The 26,075-nt window shown below is 43.2% G+C and overlaps 2 protein-coding genes across 2 annotated transcripts in view; one reads left to right on the top strand and one right to left on the bottom strand.

Annotated features, from left to right (window-relative positions):
- The window catches only part of CCN4 (cellular communication network factor 4), a 36,028-nt gene extending 30,452 nt beyond the window's left edge, over window positions 1–5,576 (bottom strand). The window contains exon 1 of the mRNA XM_061374124.1: window positions 5,264–5,576. Coding sequence (XP_061230108.1) covers window positions 5,264–5,311 — 48 coding nt within the window. The 5' untranslated portion in view covers window positions 5,312–5,576. The remainder of the gene's footprint in view (window positions 1–5,263) is intronic.
- ZFAT (zinc finger and AT-hook domain containing) overlaps window positions 1–26,075 on the top strand; it is a 983,920-nt gene that overhangs the window by 732,573 nt on the left and 225,272 nt on the right. The window lies entirely within an intron of this gene.

The raw sequence follows: 26,075 nt of genomic DNA, 5'->3' as shown, positions 1-26,075 counted from the left end.
ACATGTATCTTCAGCTGAAGCTGTGGGCGTTCAGCTTTTGCCAGGCCACCGTTGCCAATGTCCACATACATAATACTACAGCTTCATTTCCACTTGTGCGTGAGAGCCAGGGCTGTCCAGACAGTAATGCTCAAGACCCCTCTGGGACACTGAGGCCATCCAAAAAGAGCAGTTCTCACTAAGCTGAGCACTGGCAAGATGCTAAAGCAGCTCTTAATAGCTCAGCATGAGAACCCAGAACTTCTGAAGAAAGAAGTCAAATGTCCCATGTGGTTGTGGAAGACTTCTGAACTTTCTGACCAGTGCCTTTTCATGGCACCTGGGGAAGGCAGGAGAAGTTAGAATCATAGAATGGTTTGGGTTGGACAGGACCCAGTTCCAACCCACCTCCATGGGCAGGAGGGCTTCAAACTAGACCAGATCACCCAAGGCTCTGTCCAGCCTGGCCTTGAACACTGCCAGGGATGGAGCTTTCGCCACTTCTTTGGGCAGCCTGTTCCTGTGCCTCACCACCCTCATGGTAAAGAAATTCTTCCTTAGATCAAACCTGAACTTCCCCTGTTCTAGTTTAATCCCATTGCCCCTTGTCCTATTACTAAATAGACAATTCTTTCTAAGGACAGACACCCCGTAGCATCATGTAAATCTCATCCTTTTGCTAAAACCCACAGCTATCATTCTGAAGTAATGCCTTTCCTTGAGAAGCCCCACTAACAAAGTACTCACACTGCAGCAGTCCTGCTGCAGTGTGAAATGTGGACAGGACCCACACAGGGGATGCAAACAGGCAGTGCCAGAACTGCGAGGAGGTGAGCTCCTGTCCCCAGCTCTGTCTTGGTTAATGTTGGCAAAGAAGCTGTTGCACACTGGCAGCTTATGGCAAATTCAAATGCTGATAGGAGAAGGTATGAAGAAGCTACTCTTAACAAAAACTCTGTGTGTGTTTGTGCATTTAGGAGGCATCTTCATCAGGGACAGACTTGGGTCGAGCTCTGATTCATGTGAAGCACGTTTAGCACTGCCTTCAGGATGTTGTCTTGGCAATGATTTCATTCTGCAAGTGGATTTGGGGGGGGGCTGACAAAGGATCAGCTTTGGGAAAGCCCTGTGTATGATGCAGCCACAAGATACTTATTTACATAGCTGTATCTTCAGGTGCTATAACCAGAGCAATTTTAATTGACATCCTACAGTGGCAGTGTAGGATAGGAGCCCTTCTAAGGAGAAGTGTATCAAGCCAGATAACCAGATGCTGTCAAGGTGGGGCAGTTAGAGGGACAAGACACATCAGCTTTGAACCTATGCTGCCTAACATTACCTATGTATCCATGTTGTGAGCCTGCAGCCTTCTTTAAGAAGCACTCTGTAGATAAACCTCAGCTCATCTCCTATGGAGAACCACAAGATTTTTGCAGGCAAGAATAAAGGTGTCTGGAAGGTTTAGTGTTAGACTACATATGACCTGCCAGCAAAGCAAATAGATAAATTAGTAAATCAATCTGTAGCTTTTTCTTTGTTTGTTGGCTTTTTTTGGTTCACATTTGGTCAGAATGTGGTTTCACCTGAAAGAGCCCAAAGAAATGTAATCGTTTTTTCCTGCCACCAAATCCAAACATTTTACAAATGAAATTCTTGGCCTTGCATCTGTGCCAATAGATCTTATAAAATGGAGAAGGAAAAACCACACATTATGGTTCTTAAACCACTTTCCATGCAGCCTGAGGCATCCCTGAACTTGGATCATTATCAGTGAAATCAATGCTCACAGAGGAGAGGTGCCTCTATAAAATCATCTTTGAACATCTTTCTCCTCCCTGTCACCCACTAAAGCCAAAAGCCTGGTGTTTGCATGACGTGATGCCATCATATCAAATGAAAGTGTCAATACCTGCCAGTTAACATGAGGGAGAGCAACACCATTCTTTGCTATTCAATCTGCTGCTTTTCATCACCACTAAAGTCTGCAGGTTTGCATTTACCCCCTTTCCTTATTTTAGATTTCTAACCCACACACTACCCATCCTTTCACTTCAAAAGTTTTAGAAACCTCCAGTGTTGTTCTTCCTATGTAATCTCCTTTTCTCATTTTCTGCCAACTTCAGAACAGTTTTTCTAATCATCACCCTGGTTTGGGACATTTCAACCCATCTGAACAAGGGGTCTTCTATCTGCTGAACCATCAGGGCTGAAGATCCTCGCTCTGATTCCTCCTTCCTCAATGTGCAGCACTGAAAGGGGCCAACACATCCAGTCTTGCTGCAGAAATGACTCAGGCACTGAGGAATCTCAGCCTAGTTGATGGGACTTGGGCTCCCATGGTCTTTGGCCTTACATCTATGCAAAAAATAAAACCATATTTTAAGAGATGCTTGAAAACTTGTGCCTGAAATCTCAGCTATGCTCAGTCATTTTTCTCTTCCCAAGCCCATTGTCTGTGCAGTTAGGCCCTAATAAACCATCTTGTTGATAGAATTGTTTAAGAACTCGGTACTGGGAGACATGGGACAATTTGGCAGAACCTGAGAATTACCTTCTGAAATGCCCTTTGAGACCTGCCTGACCTTCCCATATTAATTCCCCTGTCTTCCTAGAGCAAGCATATATATTCCTGTTATATTCCAGATAGTCAACCCTCCTCTTTCCCAGTGGAGCATCTTTTTCTGTCCATATTCCTTTATACATGTGAAGAGTGACAAATCTCCAGGGAGACAACAGAGTTTTTTCCCTGTGCACAGTGACCTGCATGATGCTACCACTACATGGAGGTCTTTGAAGTGCTGGAAAGATCTTTATTACAGTTGTGATGATGCCACCAAAGATGTAACACAGCAGTCAATGAGTGCCAGAGCTTTATCAGCACTCATCTGTTATGACCCATGTGACTTCACTAAGATCTCTCTCTAATGAGCAGGGTGGACATGCTAAATAGATATTCACAATATCCCACATCAACTGCAACATCCCTTGCTCCTTCAGACATCATCCTCTTAAGCAGATCAAATTAAGCCTGCTATTCTCCCAAAAGTCCTATAAGTAGTACAAAGGCTAATACCACCTCCCAGTTGCTCTCCCCAGTCCCTCTCATCAATCCCTGCTGTACACTCTCTTAATCCGTTTCCCCACTCCTTTATATATGCCAGATAGAAATGTGCCCTTCATCTTCCAACCAACCCCTCATCACAGTCCAGTTCTGGGGTCGAAAAGACCCACAGAAAGACAGTTCATTACTGAGGAAAAATCACCCTTGCTCAATGGTTTCTAAGCACAGCCTTCTAAGGTCCAGCTCAGTGTGTGCATATGTTCAGGAGGCAACAGTGCCCCTGAGCTGCTCTGGACAGGCACAACTTCACCTGGTCCGTTCAACTGAGAGCTTGAATTGAAACTGTAGAGACCCAGGACTCTTTTTAGGCTATTTTTGACATAGTTTCAAACCCTTTTTTTAGATACTCTTTGGACCAAACATGCTGCCAGCAATATTTGACTTGTGCTCACCCCCACAACAGGCATATGTGTCTGTGTGCACTCACACATACCTCTATGTCACATCATCAGGTTTTACAAACATCTTTGATATCAGTTGAACCCAGGACAACCACTGTAAAATTAACAAGGCTCATGCTCATAGAATCATAGAATCATAGAATAGTTAGGGTTGGAAAGGACCTTAAGATCATCAAGTTCCAACCCCCCTGCCATGGGCAGGGACACCTCGCTCTAAACCATATCACCCAAGGCCTCGTCCAACCTGGCCTTGAACACTGCCAGGGATCTGCCCTAGTAACACTATTCTCCCTCTGTGTGACTTTTTACTTGCTCAACAAACACTGAGCCGAGAAGAAGCTTACCTCAGAGAGCACAAGAGGTGTACTTTGTTTGTTTGTTGCCAGGTTTGTTATTTATGCTGTATTTTGTTTGCTAGAAGAGGCACTGTTATCAATCCATCTCAGCACTTACACACGACTTATCGCTTTGCCATCTGCTGTCACACAGATGTGTCTGGTGCACCACATCACCCATACCACTTTCTCGCTTTATCTCACAACACAGAAGCCAGCCCTTGATGCCAGCAGCCGTACAAAGCAAAGTACCCCCTATGCAAACCAGGTGATGTTTCCCCCCCCCTTCCAGCAGAAGCAATGCTCAGACACAGCTTCAGATGTCTCTGGCTCAGGGACTGTCCCAGCCTCCAGCAGGGTGGCTCAAATGGGTCCCTTAGGGTCCACCTCACTTTCCAGGTCCCCAGGGCTCTCTGAGCCTGGAGCTGGGTCCAGGAATGAGATGAGGATGGGGATGAGGACGAGGATCAGGGACACTGAAGGTCCCGATGTGGCCACTCGGTCACGACAGGCTCTCCCGCACCCACTGTCGTGACAGTCACTGTCCTGGGCACCACAGCTCCCCGGTTCTGTCCCCCAGAGAATTTTACGCAGGAGGTAGGCACGCACCGGGACAAGGCAAACAAAACGCGAACACCTTTCTGAAACGAGCGGCTTCCCATCCAGGTCTTTCCAAGGAGGAGGCGAAGGGAAGCGGCTGCTGCTGCGTGGACCAGAGATCGGGAGAGGGAGAAACAGCCTCCTCCTGTGCCGGCAGCGGCACACCTGCGGCTCCGCCCGGCTCCGGCCACGGCTCCGCTCCCAGCCCCGGTCCCTGCTGCGGCTCCGGCCCCTGGCCCGGCCCCGCGGCGGGATCTGCCCAGGACCACTCCGGCCCAGACCCCTTCGGGCACCGCCGCCCGTCGGGACCTGCCCTGGCCCCCACGACCCGCTCCCCTGAGAGCCTCACCCCGTTACTGCGGGCAGGAGCAAGAGAGCTTCTCCCCCTTGCTTGGCTTCCCAGCACAAACTGGAGTGATGAAAAGAGTAGAAATGGAAAAATAAAACCCTACACAAACAAAATACCCCACACTACAGGTTTCTGTGGAGCTCCCTCAACTCAGAGACACTTCTGCACCCCTTCCTTCCTCTTATTCCTTTCTCTTTTCTTTTTTCTTTTCCCTTATTCTTTCCCCTTTTCCTTATTCCTTTCCTTTTTCCTTATTCATTTCCTTACTCCTTTCCTTTCTCCTCTTCTTTCCTTTTCCTTTCCTTTTTTCCTTTCCTTTCCTCTATAGCTCATCTTTCCCTCCTCACTCCCACATCTCCCACCTCCTTTCCAGTGCCCACCTTCCCACATGCACCACGTTCAGATCTTCCAGCCCACCGTGCATTAAACCCAAGTGTGTTTGTAGAGGACGAGTCTCTCCTGCAGTTTCCAAACTCACCTGCAAAATGCTGCTTGTTGCTAGAATCCAGGGCAAAAGCCACCTCATCCCTGGAAGCCGGGATTAAATACATTGATTGAACCCAGCTTTAGAGCCGTTTTGAACAGAAACACCACTTTGGGGAATGCAGAGCAATCCCAAACCGGCAACCCAAGCCTAGGCACTCTGCCTTTTTCTCTTGGCTCTTTGGGGGTTTTATTAAAGACAGATCTGACGTCAGGGTGAAGGACAAGCCCTGCATTTTTCCTCTGGAGAAACTTTTCCTGCCTCCACTTCTTCATTTTTGTGTGTGGTGTTGTCCCACCTCCTGCATTTCAGTCTATCGCCGTTAGCCAAAGGGCTCTTAAAGGGAAAGCTGCAGCGCCGTGCTCCAGCACGCCGTGATTTCAGCACAGCACTGAAATGCTCAGAGCTCATCCCTCACGTTGCTCATGGCACTCAGACTCTTGCACTCAAATACATACAAGATCATTGATGTATTTAATCTTTTAAAAAGAGTGGCTTCATTTGACGTGCAGAAGGGCGATTGCCCTGCAAGTGTGCCTTGTGGGATGCAGTGTGTCGGCACCCTTGGGATCCCCATCTTTACAGAGCAATCCATATGGGAAAGGGAAGGAAGGGCACACTGTCCCCTGCCATGCTATACATCTCTTCCCTGGTTTTGGTGGAATGTACCAGAGCGTGTATCAGCTCCTGAGCTCAGTCATATTTCTTTATATATTGTAACTATATCTAGTTATAGTTGTAGTTTATAGTTATAGCTATAGTTATAGTTACTTGTATAGTTATAGTTAACTATAGTTAGTTATAACTACTTATATAGTTACAGCTATAGTTAGTTATAACTACTTATATAGTTACAGCTATAGTTAGTTATAACTACTTATATAGTTATAGCTATAGTTACTTATATAGTTATACCCAGCAGTGGCCATAACAAATATTACCTGGGTACATGGTAGTGCAAACCTCACCCTGAACAGAGCTAAACCCTCTGATCACCTGCATACCTGTTAATGAGTACTTTGATTTTAGCTGGGTAGTCTCTGATGTTTTTCTCCTTTTACCCAGGCACAGACACAGTATTTTCCCTCACCCTTCTAAATCTGAATTTGAGAGAATTTAATGGCTCTTGCACCCTTAAATTGAGATCAAATAATATAAGGAAAATAAGTGCTTGCAAAAGGAAGAAAAATCCTTTACAGGTGTTAAACCCAAGAAAGACGTTGTCTAAAAGAGATGTCAAGGTGAGTTTAAATGTAGGCAAACCCCCATGGGCAGCGATGGGTGGGTGAACACAAATGGTCAGACTAGAACTGAGATGATGATGCCTTAACCTCTGCCCAGCCTTGCCTACCTCCTGTAGCTCAGCTGTGCTGGGTCAGGTTGAGGTGAGCCCCCCACGCCCTCCAAGAGCCCCCCAGCCCTGTGTTGGGGTTTGCCCCTGAACCTGGCATGACTGAAGGTCAAGGCTGTGGCTGATGGTGGGTGGGTTACAGTGAGGAAGCTGCACTCCAGTAACACCTATTCTCGCAGTGACTTTCATCTCTTGTGTGGTGTGACGTGGGCAGTTTAATGGTTCCACACCAGCTGGACCGGGGGCTCTAAAATGACTCATCTGTGTGTGTGACAGCCTGGACACCTGGCTGCCCTGGGAAATGATCCAGAGCTTGGCTGCAGACTGGAGGAGGTGCCAGCTTTTGTGTTCCTCCTCCAGCACCTCGGTCACTGCCCTTTCCCAAGACACACCATCCTGAAGACCAGGTTAATGATTGTATTTTCTGTCAGGTTCCCATAGGGCTGTTTCTATTCTCCTTCCTCTGTATTATTCCCTCTCTTTCCTCACTTTCTCCTCTGTTAACTCATCCCACCTCTCTGTATTCAGTGTTTCTTTCACCCCTCTGTCACCAGCACACATCCTTCCTCATACACCAGCAATACTTAGTGACAGGGACTCTCTTTCCCTGCTGAGGAATCTAGAAGGAAGACCTCTACCTTTGTGTCACCTGAGTGGTGTTCATCTACGTGTGGCTACCACTCAGTGCCTGACTTTGGGGTCCAAATCCCCGAGTACTTTGCTAAAGGAGCAGTTTGAGAGTGTAATTCTTCTGACCAAGGTGAGACATCCTCTTAAATAAAGAGGTGAAACTAGATGGATTAGCCTTGGTTAATAGCCTCAGATGTAAAGTAGGTGGCTAATGCCTCCTACAAGTCGCATTTGCTGGCTTGGAGCTGAAAGGACCATGCTATCAAGCCTAACAAAGGTAGCTTTGCAAATGGAAGAGGAACAAGAGTTCAAAGCTCTTGAGCTATCAGACTACTCTGAAATGAAGGGAAAGAACACTTTACAAGTGACATCAGAAATGGCAATGTGCTGCTTTGGGTTTTTTCCCCCATAAAACAGATGGTTATCTCACTAATTTTTAAACTATTTCTCCCGGCTATTTCATTCCCCTCAGTGAATTCCTTAGCAGATGTTGTGGTCAAAGTGTCAGCAAGGATGGAGTCTTTGAGATGTGGGCATCTGGCTGCTTCTAGCTCCACAGCTCACCTCATGCTGGTCATGAGAGTTTGTCATGTAATGATTATAAACCAGACCCTCTGTCTTAGCTTGGGTGAGACAAAGATCAAGGGGTGGGCTTGCAGATCTAGGGCAGGGATGCTGAGACATCCAGCTGCCTCAGCAGCTTTTCTGATATCAATTCCCGTGTGGATATGGCATGGATATGGCATCTCAGTGCACTTACAAGTGTGACTGGGTGTAGTGTTATTTCTTAATCAAATAATGGGGATATTTAAGTTCTTGTTTAACCCAGTGATGGCAGCAGCCCACACCTTGGCTTCTGCTTCTGGGAGCTCTCAGTTCCCTCTAATTTTGACAATGCTAAAAGAGATCATGGCAATCCTGTATCAAACTGGCTTAAACCTGTATCAAACTGGCTTAATCCTGGTGAGTCTTGTACTGACCCCAATTAATAGAGGCCGTAAATACTCTTTTCTGTCTAGTTCAAAGACTTAAATTCAATTTCAGATCTTCAAATGATGGAAAATCCACTTCATGTTTTGGTGAGTATGGTTACATTCACTATTAAAAGTTTGTGCTGTATTTTCAGTCTGAGTTTGCTAGTTTCATCTTTCTGCCAATGTCTGCTTGGCTGATGAGAATTCAGTACCTTCTTCCAACATATAAACATGCAAGGGTTCAGTAAATCACTGCTGACTCTTCTCTTCAATAAAACAAGGAAACCACGTTGCTTTTAAGTCTCTGCGTAATTGGTTTTCTGGACCTTGAAGCAATTTTATAGTTTTATGACTTTTGTCTCTCTACCTTTCACTTTCCGTGGACATTCTGTCTGCAAATGCAGCTATGCATCACTCTGCAGTCACACCATGCACAGTGAACTGGAAACAGGTAGTATGCCACAGTGCAAACTAGCTCTTACTCTGTTAGCCTAACACTGTAATATCACTCCTTCCTCAATATGTCCCTTAGGCTTCTCGGCCACATAAACAGGTTTCTCAGTTTGACTCCATTTTACAGTCTTTTTAGACTAAATAAACTGGGAAATGGATTGATTTATTTCATGCTGTTTGGTGTGCCTGACACTTTTACTGAAGGCTGTAGCTGGCCAAAGAACAAAGGTACTGCTAAGAACCGGAAGAAGGTTCAGGGAGGAGGGATGCTGCTCTTGCTTGAGAATGCATGGCAGGAATAGCTCTTTGCCTGTAGTAGGTTTACCCTGTAACAAATGAGATCAGAGTCTGCCTACAGGTCCAAGGGAAAAAAGAGCACCTTGGAATTTCCTGACTCATAAAGGTAAAGGCTGAGTCACGAGTCTGGTTTTTAAATAAACCAAACAAGTATCTGTGTTAGTTTTCTATCAGAACACCCCTTTTCCTGACTTTCTCCATGCCAAGGTAATGGAGAATACAGCCCTTCCATGCAGGATTTTCCTGATGATCAGCAGGAACCCTGCTGGGTCTGCAATAAGCAAGAAGTTTAAGGAACCTCACCTTCTTTGGGAGGCGCACACTGGAATGGGAAGGGAGGTGGTGAGTCTGATCACACCATCTATTACTGTTGTTGTTATTACTACTTAGGTGACGGGAAGGAGAGCTACATCAGCCTGGCCCTTTGAAATATCAAAGAAGCTTTAGAAACAAGAGTATGAAAACATCTGGTTTAGCTGCATCATGATAACATCAAGCATCTGAGCACTCAGCCAGCCCTACTTCAACACAGGTAAATATCTCATTTCCACTGAGTTACTGGCCTTTGCAGATGAGACTTGACACCACAGAGTGCAAAAAGCTGCAGTACAGAAGGAGGATGCACTCTTTTGCTGTCTAAACACTTTCCAAAGAAGAAGATGGAGGGGAATCCCAATACGGAGGGAGAGCTAAAAGCTCCTGTGCTCCTGTTCTGCCTTGTATCCCTTGTACCATGATACAGAAGGTACCAGCAGAAGCCAATGCGGTAAATCCACCACTGGATTCCCTCAATCCCTTAAAAAATGCCGGGTGAAGGGAGATGCCTTGAAGTGTTACTCAATCCAGGTTTCCATTACTGAGCATGCATGCACTCCCTATGTGCCTTGGGCTCTGAGTGCTGGCATACTTGTAGGGCTGTTAATACACCCAACAGCTAAAAAGAAAACCAGCTACTTCAGGTAAACCAGGCTGAGTGTGAGCACTCCAGGAATGAGTGATTATTTCTCCAAAGAGCTGGTATAAATCAGGTCCACTGATACGGGTGAAGTAGCAGCTAAGTCTGAAATATGGAACCTTCAATATTTAATTCATCCATGCATCCAAACCCATTTGTATTCCAAGTGAGAATATGGCATTTGAGGAAGCATGACTGTGATTTCATTCCCCATAAATAGACTCAGATTTATTAGGACAAGTCTTCAGCTGGTGTCAATCTGTGCAACTCTGTTGATTTCAGCAGTATTAATCTGGCTGACAGCAGCTGAGCTGTTCCAGCGTGAATGAGAACACGAGGGTTTGAATGACAGTAGCAAAATCATGAGACATTATATTACTAGTTTCTGCAAGTTCTGATTAAAAAAAGAATACAGAACTTTAAATCAATTGATAAATACGTGTGATACTAGATTTTCAGTTATTGATGGCAGGAACTTCAGACATTGTATTTTCTTCCTTGAAATGGCAATGGCCTGACTATTGTGTTCATTTATTCTTAAATTTTCATAACTTCCTCTTGGCTATTTATGTGGCCATTATGTGGGCAAAAAAGATGTTCTCATGGTTTTGAACCAGTACCAGGCATTTGTGACAGCAGCAACAATACTCTGGGGTATCTAGTGTTTTTCCTGAACAATTGTCTATCTCAGTATCTGCTCTCCACACCCATCAGTTTCTTAATAAAAGCTTTCAAAGAGAACTTAGGTAAAAGAAAACCCACAGAACCAAACAAAACAAACCCCGAACTATCATGCAAATAAGATGCCAAGCTTTGAAAACGATTAATAACCAAATTAAACAGGCCACAGAGAATGAGGAACCTGCCAGGGATATGAACAAGCTCTGATAAATCCTTGATGTAGAAAAGTAGTTTTCTGGAAATAGAGTTACATAATACCTGCTAACCAATAAAAGAAGCTGGATTAACAGCACATATTGAGTCTGAGCCTCAGCTGGTACAAAAATGAAGTCCTTGGAGCTGCATTGATTTGTGGCATTCATGGGTGCAATGCATTATTCATAAATATTAGCTCAGCTATTTGAACAAATGAGGGAAGTGCAAGGGAGGAATTAACCTTTGGTTTTCCCTCCTGCAGATGTTTTTTCTTGATGCACATGAAAAGAGAGGGAAATAAATTGGCTAACAATCTATGAAAGGATGAAGAATCCCAACAAAGATTGCACACATTCCTGAAGTGACACTTTATAGTTTGTGCACTTCATTTCATGGTCTCCTGGACAAGTAATTTTATGACATGCTCCAAAAAATGACTTCACCCACTGTGGATAACGTGCACACCCTGGTATTTCTATTCTCTAGACCAGTGACCACAGAATCACACAGCTATTCATTAATCTGGGCCTTCTTTCCTTCTACTTGTGCAGCAAAATCCTTCTGTCTCTGGGACGGAGTTGGCCACATGAGGAGGGAAATCTCTGTGCTGCTGGAAATTTGCTGTGACCAGTGCTATTGCTCCCAGTTGGGTCTACATTAAGGCTAGAATCAGATTTGACCTTTTTAATCACACACTGAGGCTTCCCAACACTGGAAATATATCAGTGAATACTCAAGGTTGGGTTAGACCATACATATCTTTGGTTGGAAAAAAAATCCAATGACCCACAAACAAGCCAATGAAATCTCATTTAGTGTGAAAGAAGGAGGGCTATAAAACACAACCATCTCCTATCTCAGTGGGCTGGTTTTCTGTAGGTCTGTCCTTCTAGCCCATGTGTTGTTCTGAAAATGTTTTGTTAATAAATGCAGACAAGTTTGTTTTTCATATTAAAGAAAACAAGAAAGAAACTTGATGGGAAGTTTAGAAAAGTGATTAATAGATCCCAAAGAGATTAAACCTGTTTGAAATGTGAAATATTGGAGGACCAGTTTTCCCTCTATTGCCCGAGTATCCAAATTCTGCATTATGAGTCTGGTAATGTGTTATTCAAAGTTTCCTTTGGTATTTGGTTAGTAAATGTTTCTCTTTCAACAGAGCTGCTCTCAGCCTCTGTTTCCTGGGGAAATGGAGTTTATGCAATCACTCTGTACGTGTTCATGTCTGTCTGTCTCTGTCCCTCTGCAGTAATGTTTGAGCTTCTTGGCCAAAAGGAAGCCAAATTTGACAGGAAGAGAGAGAGCTCCCTGTCAACCACATTCCTGAGCATTTTGTGAAACAAGACATTGAGCTAGTAGGGAAAGGCCATAGCAGTATCCTGCCTTTGGGGAAAGTGATCGTTCACACACTATTAGACATCAGAGAAGCCACACAGCTGAGACCTCTCAGACTCCAACTGCAGGAAAACAACTTCAGTGGAGTTTGCAGTCAGCCACCTGACACAAATCTGTGGGGGAAGTGGCTTTATTGATGTAGTGCTCACAAAAGCACTGCTGCTTTAGGCACACGTAGTCCACATGTGCTCAAGTTCTCATCTTTTAATTCTTTTTAAGCTTCCCCACCTTCCAGGCCAAGGCAATGTTCTTCCTTAGTTTGGTCTTGGTGATAAATGGTGATAAAAGCAAAAAGGGTGAAAACAGAGGTATCTATTTTCACACTAGCATCTTAGGAAGTAAAATACTATGTGTGTCACAAGTTCTTCCTAGCACTCTTTCAAAGTGCAAAGATATAGTCATAGAATCCCAGAATCATAGAATACTTAGGATTGGAAAGGACCTTAAAATCACCTAGTTCCAAACCCTCTGCCATGGGCAGGGACACCTCACACTAAACCATGTCACATTCCAGTGGATATAGAGTAGTTCTAAGTCAAGGTGAACAAATTGAGGGTCTGATATGGGCTGTTTTAGAGGCATCAATAGAAGGAGGTCCCAGCTATGGAAAGCATCCAGGATACCTATTTCTTATTAGCAGAGATAATTGAGTCTTAAGCATTTAAAAAAGATAATAATGAAGATAATAAAGTACTTTTGCATTCCCTAGAGGGTGTTCTCCATAATATCTGCTGGTGATTGTTATCAGTTTTACAAAACTGGGAGCATTATGATTTTGTTTCCTGATTTTATTTGGAACACTGTTATTTGCCAACCCAAAAGGCACGGAAGGGGATTTGGGCTCAGGAGGTGATGTATCACACCCAGAATTCCAGAGCAGGTCACTGCCCCAAGCTTTGTTCTTTGTCCACCTTGCTCCATCCTTGTCTAGTGTAATAAACTTTCCCCCTCGCCTGGACTGAGGGTACCACACAGAGCACTCACTGTTTCTGGGCTTATTTTTCCTTCCTTTTCCTCCCATCAGCATTTTGGAGTAGATGTCATGATACAGACTAGTATTCAACCTGAGGGAAAAGAAGAACAGGATGGAACAAGGTCCTGAGCCCACATGCTCAGGCAAAAGGTGGGTGCAGTTGATGTCTACCTTGATCCAGCAGATGCTTTTCTTCTTCATGAGGTAATAAAATGGCTCCATGGCTTCTGGCAGTACTTCTTTCCCATTAACATGGCTTGAGTCCATCTCCATTTAGTCATGCCTGAAATTATTGAGTTCCTGAGGAACTGCTGGGCTGCACATGTTCAGCCAAGACAGGCTTCCCAAAGGGAATTTTGATAAGGAGGACATATTCTGGGACACTCTGTGAGGCAGGCACAGCACAAGAGTGGGGAAGGAAAAGAAGATTCCTGTATGGAATCCACTTCATTGTTCTCCTGAGGCTGCATTAGTTATTCCTGGGTTTCAGAATTGAAATGATACAGGGAGTAAGTCCTGTATACCCCACAATTAGCAATAATTGTGGCCAGTGTGGTCTTTTTGTGCTGTTGCAAAAGGAAAGCTAAAAATACAACCTCTACATCCATCAGCTTTGGAGAGCATTTAGTTTCATTGAGATGGTTTCACCTAAGTTGAGGCTCAATTTGACATCAGTAGCAGCACTAGATGCTAAGAATGAAGACTTTACCATGTTTCACAAAGCTGTTTCCTACCCTAACGATATTGTGATGATACCCACTCCTTACTTGACAAGTTTTTTGACTTAAACTCCTGAAGAGACTAACTTGACTTTATATATCACAGGTTGAAGACTTTGGGGGCTGATGGTGGTGCATCAAAGGACCTTTGTCACTGTCCCCACTCCAGAAGCCTTTCTGATTAAGCTGTTCTTTTCTACTAGGTTGCAACGTGTAGTCATTATGTTTGCAATGCTTGGGACTGTTGTTTGGGGCCTATCATAGCATGGTTTTAAAGAGTGCATTCAGGCTGCAATACAGTGCGATCTATTTCAGCTGCAGTGAAGCATCTCCCCTGATTCCATAGGGTCCTTCAGCTCCATGCAGGCTGGTTTCCATTACTCCCACTCACTTTGACTCCCTGACCTCCATTTGTTCTATCACAACATGACCCGCACATCTCAGACTGTCCTTTGGGGCATCCCACAGAAACACCTCTCAGAACAAATGCAAGTGCTCAGTTTTAGAGGAAACTGGAATTTCAAGAAAAAGTGGTCACTTTTGACCATTAACTTCTATATTATTTTGGCAAGCTCTCTCTGCTGCCTTTTGCAGTCTTAACCATTTGCTTTTTCTGTGTCAAATGCAATTCTCTAGCATGATGTGCCTGGTTCCTGGTGGCAGCCCTTTAGGGACTGGCTGGCTACACTCCCAGCACCTCATGGAGCAGAATTCAGCACGGAGCCAGGAAAATGCAGTTTGCCCCATGACTGAGACATCACAGTGCCCTTGGAGGTAGATAGTTTCCTTATTTTCCATTACTTCAAGTTGTTACTTGAATGCCAGAGAGGCAACGGGTTTCATAGGAAAGCCACCCTTCTCTTTACACATTGAGGACTGTTGTACTCATCTGTATTACCTCCCACAGGCATCCTAAGAAGAAAAATCTTGGACCTGTTTGAGGTCTCAAAGTGGCTGCTGAGATTGCAAGTAAAGGGATCAGCTTAGGAGAGATTTCATGTGTTAAAAGCCTATTGCTGTTATTTACTCACCATGTGCTTGATCAGGGTCAAAATGTGCCTGGGGAAAGTGTCTGCCCAGGTGATGGAGACGGTTCCCTCAGGATACGAGTGATGGAGTACAGCTCCTGGCAAGGGAGCTCCTTGTGTGGGATCCATCACAACCTCCCTTCTGCCTTGGGACCCCAGGCTTATTGGGGTTTTGGAGCAGTGAAGGGTCTGGACTGAGGGCAAGTCCAAGGCCCTGAGCCTGCAGTGAGCAGAGTCAGGAAGTGATGAAGCAAAATGGGAGGGGGAGAGAGGCAAAGGAATATGTCCAAGGCATGGTCAAAGTGCTGGAAGAGTCTCAAGGTGTCCTTTCATACCTGCCCCAAGGCATAAACTGCATTAACTAAACTCTTCCTGATAGATGTTTCTCTTACCTTGTCTTCAGGGAGCAAGACTTTCCCTCTAAGCACCCTGCAGTAACCTGGCTCAAGCCTTCACTGACTCCAGAGTTAGAGAGTTAAGCCTAATGTCTACCTTCAGCCTCCCTTGCTGCAGTGTAAGTCAAGTCCACTGCTCCTTGAGCATACTGGAGGAATTATTTCTTTCCTCTTTATTGCACTGTCTAAACAGTTTAAAGACATGTGTCTCCACTGCAGCCTTCTCTCCTTCCCCAGTTCTCCCACTCTTTGCTCAGACATCATTAATTTCTTTCTTTACCTATTAAGGTGCCCAGAACTAGAGCTAGCACGAGGACTAGACAGAGACCTTCCTAGAGTTCACTTACTTCCCACTTTTTCTTAACCTGCAATCCCTAGATTACTTCTGCAGGAAGCCACATATTTCTACAACATTGCTTCCATTGAGGTGAATGGCTGTCAAGCCAGAACCAGCAGTCGCTTGAATGGTCACAATCCTGCAACATCAGTTAAATATGCTGGGGTAAAATGGTTGACAAGAGCAACAAAATTTCAGCAGCATCAGAAACCACCCTTAGGTATGCCCTGACAGAATGAGTAACCCACAGGACTTCTTTCTCTCTCTATTATTTCCCCTGTATTAATTTTCCTATAGCAAATGCATGTCAATGGTGCCTTCATCCCTGGAGAAAAAAGAAGTCAGTGTTGCTGATAGAACTGAAAAGCCTGAGTCAACCCTGTGACTCCTGTTGTCCTGAGCTCATTATGAACTGACTATTTCATGGGATCTCTGCAGGATTTTTTCTATTCAAACCTTAACTCATATCATCAGCAGATGTAGCTCCTGTGATGCTATCCAAGACACAAAGATCTTGAAAAACCTCAGGCAACATCCCAATGCCCCACTCCAGCTATTCCTCCAGGGAAGAAAGCAGCACGGATACACCCCACTGAAGATAACTTCCTACCTAGCCATCCACACTAAAGAATTTAATCTGGGCTAGATTACCATCTCACTTGAGCAAATTTCATGTGAGATAGTGCCAAAAGTCTAACTACAGTAAAGATGAAATCATACCACAGCCACTTAATCACCTTCTACATTATGTACTCTGTCTCCCATATCTTCTAGATCTGTCACAGATCTGGTGTTCTTTTAACCATGATTTGTTTTTAACCAACATGTACTAGACTATTTCATATCTTCAAAGTGTTCAAAATGGTCTGTTCCACTTGTTGTTTCAACATTTCTCTAGACGTTGAAAATATGCTGATCGATTGACAATTCCCCAGCTCTTCCTTATCCTCCACATTCATAGAGCCATTTTCTTTCCCTCTTGTGTCTCACATATCCTTCAAGACAGTGCCTAGCCAGTGCTCTGATTTAAACAAAAAATGTCTTTTCAAAGAATTCCCTTAGACTGCCTTTTGCTTGTTGTAGTCTGAATTCCTCTTTCCCAGTCATTGGTGATAGTGTGTCTTTGGCTTATAGCATTTTTAATGAAGGCTCATATTTGAAAGGCATTAACCACTTCAGCCCTCCAGGCACTATTATCTTTCCTTTCTCACTAGGTGGAGGTCCAGCTTCTTCCTTCATCTTCCTCTTTCTGATGAAATATTAATAGAAAGCTTTTTGTCCCCTATCACATCCCTTGCTTGTTCTATACCATTCTGTGCTTTGGCCTTTATGGTTTTGTCTTTACATGCTCCAGTGATTCATTTACATGCATCTTTAGTAAACTGACCTAGTTTCCGTTTCTTGCATGTCCTCATAGACCATCTGTCTGATGCATGCAATTGCCAGCAGTGCAGGCTGCATTTTACTTCCAGTCTGGAGACTGGGAGGAACCGGCATCTTCCAACAACTCATTTTCAATACGACGAGGTTACTAAAAAGAATATAGGATCATTGCTTCTGTGAGTGAAGAGAAATCTCAGTGTTGCACTGCGTCAGAGAAGTAGATGCCTAAGGAAGAGTTGTGCCATCAAATGACAAAAGGTATCAGCCCTCTGTATTCAGTTATCAATGTTTCTTAATTAGATATCCTCCTTGGAAACTGAGGCATGGGAATTCTGAAGAGGAATAGGGTATGGTATTAAATATCGTAAAAGGCCATATTAAATGGTATCAGGCACACACAATTGTGCATGAAACCTCTCTCAGCTTTTCTTAAAGGTTTTACTTTAGGAAAAGCCAAAATGGCAGCACATCCACACCAACAAGCCCAAAGCCTGCATTTCCTGTATCATCTTGCCTGTGAGCATTCCAGAGAGCTGTAAGTACTTACTAAGGGCTAGCTGTTTCCACTGTACTTTCCTGTGGAGAAGCATGGTAAAGAAAGTACTGGAGTAAATAATCTGCTGGTTGAGTTATTGAAATGAATGATAAAACAGATGTTTCATATGCATGAACTTTTCATGTTCTTGGGCCCCAGGCTGGGTAGATAATGTGAAATCCTATTACAACGTCAAACAAGGAGTTGTAGTGGGCATATAAGCTCAAAATCTAGCTCCTGGTGATTCAGTTTTTTGCACAGCTTATCCCTTATACCACACATGTGCTCCTTCCTACACATCCAGCAGCGTTTCTGTACCAATTCTTAGCTGGAAGTGAGACTTTTGGCAAATTATTTGGGAAAATCCATAAGATATATATTCTTGTTTCCCCAGCTACTGGGGAGCCCAATGCCCTTCAGTGTGCTTGGGGTCTCTGGAAGGTTTCTGAGCATAATTGTTTCTGTTCTCTTGTCCCAGGTGAGAACATTTATTCTTACCCCTACCATTAGCAAGCCCTAGGCTTTGCAAGAGAAAATGCATCAAACCCCCTTGCACTTCCCCAGAGACACAAAGCAGCTATAAAGCAAGCTAAAGCAGTTAATTGCTCTGCTTCCCCAAAGCGGTATAAAGGAGCTGGAGTATCCTGAAGAATCTGGCATTTACAGAGTAATTTCTGTTGCATGGAAGGCATAACCCTTAAAATCATAGCCATAATGTCCAAAGGGATTTCAGATTGCACAGTCCAACTTTTCACGCTGAGGTGGGCTCGAGGTTAGCTGTAGGTTACAACTGATGGTGTCTGCTTGTGCCTTTTGTAAAACTGAAGGTGCTTACACAGCAAGTTTCTGGAGACTGATTTGTACCTGCACATGCGAATGTCTGAAGTCTTGGAAGAGATTCGCACACCTAATCCTCAGGCTATTCTTTGTTTGCCATGCAGTTCTCACGCTTACTGTAGAGTGGTTGACAAGAACCAGCACTGGAGATGAGATAGTAGCAAAACTCTCTTCACTGAGTAACCCCTGGGACTTGAACCAGTACTCAGACTTTTGGGCTTGCCACTGTAAGAAAGACTGTACCCCTACACTTGGGAACCAGACTAAACCTCTCTCTGCTAGGAGAGAACAGTGCCTCATTGACACCTGCCTCTCCAGTGGGCCTGAGCGCTGAACACCCCAACATGCTGTATGTGTTGATCTAAGATCAATACTAGGTTTAACTGCGTTATTTTTCCTTTGTAAACAGAATGAAATGTGACAGAGTTTTGGTATAAATGACTCTGATCTTGAGTAATTCCTTGCAGCCCTTCCTTGCATTCACCCTACTAATCATGCGGTCAGGAAAATACTGCTTGAAAGATGTAGTAATGAGTTGGAGGCCAGCACAAGCAGTAAAATATTGCTCTGTTTTAAGAAATATTGTTATTATCCCATAAATATGGCATATCTGCATAGTATCTGCCTTAGCACATGGAGAGAAAATTATATTACAACATCACCTTGTCATGTGGAGTTGGCAGGAATTCTAGGAACCATTCCTTAAATCCGTGTTCAGATAAGAGCAGAAAGGGGAAAGACACAAGTGACAGGTAGAGCTGCATCAAGGTAGAAGGTTTACTTTTTTAAGTAACCTTTCAGCTGAGACGGATGCACAATGGTAAATATAAACCCATCCTCCCCCAGCGTGCTCAAAGCTTCTGAATGCTGGAGTCCTTTGCATGCAGTTTATGCATGTGTTGAAGTAATTTGCTTGGCTGTATTCTAAAAAAGCAGAGACTTGTAGTTTCCTTTACCATATAAAATAAAAGTAACTGCAAGGCCAAAGCAACATATTCAGTTCAGTCGTATATGCTACTCACCTCAAAACCCTCAGCCATAGCACTAGGGGAAGATCTGTAGGACCAAAAAAGGTGTCATTCATCACGTCTTCCATGGTAAGAACTAACCATGAGCTGGCTGGCTGAGCTGCCATCACAGCTATTGGAGTCAGTGGAGTTTATGGTTCAGTTTATCCACCCACCCTGTGTACTTAAAGAGATGAGCCATCATTCCCTCACCTTCATAGTGTGCTAGTGATTAACTCTCCATTGACCATAAAAGGAGCTTGAGTTTGTTTGGTTCTGTATCGACAACTTATGGAGACTATAAGTTGTCAATACAGGATAACTATGTGATGTCTGTGGACATCAATGGACATAGACAAATATGTGATGTTAAACCCACTTTATGGGAATCTGCAGAAGACACCCTTCCAAGGAACTACATGGTTTTGGGCTTTGGGTTCGTTTATTTTACGGGTTTTGTTTTTTTGTTGTGTTCAGATGCATACATGGGAGTCTGAGGCACCAGCCATATTTGACATGCTGCATTGATACCATTAAAAGAAGAAGAAAGGGTCAGAAAGAACAATTAAAATGGGGAACTGTCATATATCCCGCTTCATAATCCTTCATTAAAAAATGATGTACGCCTATACAAATTAATGCATTGGGCTCTGAAATCTCCATACAATACAATATGGGCATACCTTGTGCATTGCCACCAGCTCAAAGCAGGGCCATTTTTATAGGATTTAAGACCTCCTTCCTTGTTTCCAGTGAACTGCAAACCACAAAATATCCCTCAGTTGTCTGCAATTGGGTCATGATAAAGGTTTATCTGGAAAAGCAACCAGCCATGGCTGGACACAGCAGGAGACTGAGCTGCCACCACTGCTTTTGCTGATTTGTTGCAGTGATCCAAGACTCCCTTTGGAGAGACTGGTAGACCTTGTCTCTGCCTCAAGCTTGTCTCATTTTAACTTCTAGATGTTGTTTCCTGAGTAACTTCTTTCACTGTGCATTTTCTCCATGCCTCTTACATAGCAACTTACAGAAGCCAAATTTTCTAATAACTTAAAAGATAGCTGTCAGTTAAATGGTTCTTTCATTCGTCAAAAATAAGCTCAGAGTTGTACAGGGCATATTTTGTCTTACTTAGGATATTTTGTGCTACTAAAAGCATAAAATATCTGGAATATGTTCAAGCTGTGCAATCTCAGCCATATGCTAAATACCACTTTTGTTAGATAAGAGCTATTTTCATATTAATATGTCATTAATGGTCATTAATTGTAGTCCTAACCATTAACCTCACTGTTGATTTATTAACATGTCCTTTTTAATACAAACGGCTGGTTGGCTTTCAGCCTATCTATCTTTGCACTGTCTTGTTTGTCCTCAGCAAATATTGGCAGGGAATTAACATTTTTGCAGTCGTCTGTAATTTCCCCAGTATTGTCAGATTAAGAGGAAACATCAGGGAACCAGAGGCCACATCAGCTTCACTTCAAGATGCCCAAGTCAAAGTTATCCAGGCCTGCTGGTTTGCAAAAGGGTTGTTTCATGTTCTCTGAGTCACTAAAGCCTCAGGAAGTTGTTTATCATCCTCATGTGATCTTAGTGTGTCATCCTGCTTGCTCCCAAACACAGAATGGAAGCGCATTACCTTCATTGTTACTAACATTTAGTTTGTTCCTGATACAGTTAAAAAACCTCGTTCTTCTCGTCTGGCTTTTTCATTTCTGGTTTGTGTCTGACACCTTCAGCTTCCCCCATCAACAAAATTACAGACAAATAACAAAACACATTTCCAACCTTCCCATTTGTTATATATCTTATGTTTAAATTGTTTCTACTCATTGCCTTTACTTTCGAATCACACTTTAGCTAAAACTGGTGTGTTCATTTTTTTTTTCCTTTTCTGATGATATGACAAGTTTTTATAAATAAAGTCAAATTCTAATTCTGGAAGACTCTTACTTTTGTTTCATTTAGTCCATTTTAGTAATTTTTTGGCAGTAAGCCACAAGCTTATATATAAACCTCACTGCTTTCATTCCTGTTACGGGCAGAAGTTACAGAATCTGAAACTTCAGCAGGAGAGTCCCAGCATACAGACACATTAGCTGTGAGCATCACAATAATAACAACAGCAAGAACAACGATAATGATGATGATGATGATATCACTGCCAGCAATCTATTAGTGATTTTGTTAAAGCATCTACTCAAGGGCATCAGAGCAGTACACAGGGCATCAGTTTGATTATCAGGAGAATTAAGGCATGGGCTGCCTCTTCTCTCTGTGACCACTGCCAACTTTTTCTCTTTACTTGTTCTTTGAATATAAACAGATGACAATAAATAAATTGTATAGCAAACATCTATGCCCATTAAGAGTTCAGTGGAGGTTGCACGTGCAACCACAAATCTGGTGTTCTTGACTGTCTGAAGACATTTAACTTGCAATGAAAAAGTTTTCTTCTGCATATTTCCTCTTGTTTGCTTTTCTCAGTATGCCGTTTCCCGAGGATGAGGGTGTTTTTTAATGAGGGAAGAAAGTGGCTTTCTTTTCATACTTTGCTGTTTGTTTGCTTGCTTTTCTAATATGCTTCACCCATGGATTTCTCCTTCTTGTGGTAAGCAAAAGAATCCCACAATGTATTGCATCAGTCTTCACACGATGCACCAGCAACACAGATTAAACCATGTATGGAGCTCCACAGCAGAGAGCAGAGATAGAGCTAACATTAACCACTCTCAGGAAGCATCTATCAGCCACAGCCAGCCAGGTGCTAAGAAACGCTGCACTGTGGAGCCTGATGTGGTAGCAGGTGAGTTTACAGAGAAATCTTGTCTTTCTCTTTCTGCATCCTGCTTTTATGTCTCTGGGCTACTGTCAGTGTGCTTTTACTGGCTGGGGCCCTGCTATGGAAACCATGAATATATTTTGCCATACATTCATGCTTCAGCATCATAGCAAGTTTTCTTGAGAAACACCCTTGATTGAAAAATATGATTTTTATTACTAAATGCACAAATGCTCGAATGCATCTGGAATTCCATACAAGGAAAGAAAATGGAAAATCTCTAGATCCTAAACTTTCTTGTAATTTCAAAGGCCAGCAGACAGCAAGGCTCTTCTTGCATTTCTCAAAATGATGAGTGTGGTTCAGGAAGTCTGATGAATGTCTCTATATCGCTCCCTGTGTTATGCAAGGTCAAGGTGAATATATGTATTGCTCAGTTCTTAGTCTGCATCATCATTATGGCTGTTGCTGAACATGTTCTGACTTACCAGTTGTGAAGGCCATGCAGGGAACATAGGGACCAGAGGAGAGAAAATAATTTGCTCCCTGGAAGTCACTGAAGTCTGTGGAGGATTCCTTAACAGATGATGTGATTACCCCTGGAAGGGAAGCAACCCCTGGCTTATCTTTTGAGGGCTGAGTGTCACCAGCTGTGCTCTTCTGCTCTGGAACACCTTTTAGGAAACTATTATAAAATGTGATTTCTGTAGCCATTCAAATTAATTTCAGATTGAACATTTGTATAGGAAACTTAAACTTGTGGCTGTACTTCCAGACTGGCCTCTGCATGTTTTTAAAGGGGTCTTGATCTGAAGATGTTGGAAAACAAATTTTTATTGGAAATTCTATTGAAAGGTTGTAAAACACATGTCATCAACTAAAAGCCCTGTGTCTGTGTCTGTATTGTTTTGCCAAATCCACTTATTAATTCCACATTACTTATCTTAGTTTGATGATTTCAGCCATCATGATGCAAAATATGAATAGCACCGGCAAAAGTCAGCATGGCTTGGTCGGTTGACCCTAATCTCAGAGTTATTTCCACTCTTCCTTAGTGAATCCTGGGTGATATATTCACACTGTCAGATAACATCATCCCAACTTTACTTTCAAGTCTATTCCTTTGATTGTTCTCTTTGACTAAATATTTAGTTTTCTGATTTCTTTTGGAGTGGACTGCCTCTTCATCCAATACAAAACCCGCTATGTGGAATAGTTCAGTTCCCAATAAACTTGGTAAGACTACAGTGTATATAACTCTAACCCTCACACTGCATCCTCCAGCACAAACAGTCCTCCAAGACGTCATGTATTTTGATGGTCCATGCCATCAAAACACTCTTGTTTGTGAACAGAGTGGTTCACAAACTGGTTTAGACAATAGTAACAAAAACTATGCACATAAATGGATAATTACATCTTAGAAACATGAGGCACCTGATGCCCAAAAAAGACGAGTGGCAAGTGCTGTGTAGTGTGACAGCTAGAAAGTGCCAGCAGTGACTGATGTGGACACAAGCTTCTGCACCACTTGGCTGTGGTATATTCACTCCCCCAATGGTTATAATAGACATATTTAACAATATAAATGCAGCCTGAAGTGTCTTTGCCTTGGCTACGCAGCTTATAAAGTTTTCCCACTTCGCTCCCCTGTGTCTAATCCTCTAAAGATTGAGAAATTGATTTTACCTTTCTGTTCCTCTTAAAATATTAAGAATGACTTTTTTTCTATATTGAAATACCAAACAATGTGTCTCAAACCTTGTTTACTGCATATAAATTACCCACATGATTTTTCACTAAGCAGCTCACCGCAGACCTGTAAAATAGACCCATACACATAAATAGTGAAAGAACCCTGAAATCCGCAGAAACCCTCAAAAATAAAGTAATTATTGCTATTATTACAATGTGTAATGGGAATGCTATTTGAGACACATCATATCTTTACACACTGCAAGAAGCATCCTCTGGTGCTTGAATCCCATCATTTCCCTTGGAAAAAGGTCATGGAATCAAACCCACAAACCTTATACTTAAATAACATTGCAGGCCTGGCTGAAACCCATGACAGTAATGAAAATACTTCATTAAGGTTTCCAGTTTACCCCTAATTCACTCCACATTGCTTAACTATTACAACATATGTCTCACATTGTAGTTACACTGAGACCTCTCAGGGACTGAAGGGTCCCTCTATACCCAAGCAGTCTGGGTGAACTGGAAAGGATTGTATCTTAGTTCTTGAACTTATCATTTCTGTGGTTTTCTGAGTGATCTTTAATGCTATTTGAATACTGCAATCTTGGTAGCAGAATCTTTTTTTTACCATAATTCAAGGGCAGCCTTATGCAATGTTATTGGCAAAACTGTGAAAAGCTACTGCTTTACTTTTGTTTCCTTCTATCACAGGAACATTCAAAGATAAAGCACGGAACAAAGGTGTTAGGAGACAAGGCTTTCTCACAAGGTTTCTGCATGGCTAGATCCAGATTTAGCCCAACTAGCTTTGATTCTAGGCTTGTGTTGTTAAAGGATAAGAAAGACAGAGAAATTAAAAAAGAGAGAGACCTCACTTGGAGTACTGTGTGCAGTTCTGGTGTCCTCAACATAAAAAGGACATGGAACTGTTGGAACAAGTCCAGAGGAGGGCCACGAGGATGATCAGGGAACTGGAGCACCTCCCGTGTGAAGATAGGCTGAGAAAGTTGGGGCTGTTCATCCTGGAGAAGAGAAGGCTGCGTGGAGACCTCATAGCAGCCTTCCAGTATCTGAAGGGGGCCTATAAGGATGCTGGGGAAGGACTCTTCTTTAGGGACTGTAGTGATAAGACAAGGAGTAATGAGTTAAAACTTAAACAGGAGAAGTTTAGATTGAATATAAGGAAGAAGTTCTTTACTGTGAGGGTGGTGAGGCACTGGAATAGGTTGCCCAGGGAAGTTGTGAATGCTCCATCCCTGGCAGTGTTCAAGGCCAGGTTGGACAGAGCCTTGGGTGAGATGATTTAGTGTGAGGTGTCCCTGTCCATGGCAAAGGGGCTGGAACTGGATTATCTTAAGGTCCTTTCCAAGCCTAACTATTCTATGACTCTAAGAGTAGAGACTTTCAAAGAGAAGTTCGTCCACATTAATGAGGATTGTCCAGGTGACTGACTTTCTCCTTTGAAAGCTGAGGGAACCATGGCCAGTTGTTTTCCTGCTCGGGGACCTTCAGTCAAGTAAGCAAATTAAATAAGAGACATCGGGGTATGTGTCTCCAGGCAGCAGATCTTTAACTGGTAAATGCCGGCCTTTATGGAATGGGGAGCAATGAAGAAAGATTCACTAAAGAGGAAGAGATGCTGCCTCCGCAGTTGCTCCTCTGGCCAAGTGCCCAAATACAAATCCTGTCAGCAGGGTATGATATTTATAAGGTCCTTAAACACATAGAGGGTAGGGTCTTCACCGGTCCAAGTGCATTGGTTTAATAGGATGCTAGGTCATGTTAATAATAATGTCTGAAACTCTTTAAGCTCTACCCTGTCTGCAGAAGAAGAGGAATTCTTCTAGCGTGTAGCACATAGGGTTTTACTCCAGGTCCTGCAAAACAATATGCATTCCTATGAAAGATTGCCTCAAAAAGTGGTTAAAGAGTGTCTGTATGTTTTAGTTTGTGACTAAAACATAAGTTCACACAACCAACCATCCCTACACAGAAGTCTGGCCTGCTCCTGTTGCAGGTTCCCCACATCTTGTAACAGTGTTCTGGAGGGAGTCCTGGAATGGTATGAAGATGTGCAGAAGGGTCATGCAGAATGACTCCAAGAGTTTCCTGCCTTACTCTGGGTGTTGCTCTCGGTAATGGCATATCCCAGAGAAACACAGGAGATCTGTTGAA

This window comes from Neopsephotus bourkii, unplaced genomic scaffold, assembly GCF_033783945.1.
Source record: "Neopsephotus bourkii isolate Nb327-2 ecotype Australia unplaced genomic scaffold, CSIRO-AGI_Nbou_v1 NB_1637, whole genome shotgun sequence".
Taxonomy (NCBI): domain Eukaryota; kingdom Metazoa; phylum Chordata; class Aves; order Psittaciformes; family Psittacidae; genus Neopsephotus; species Neopsephotus bourkii.
This window is presented reverse-complemented; position numbering and strand designations above follow the sequence as displayed.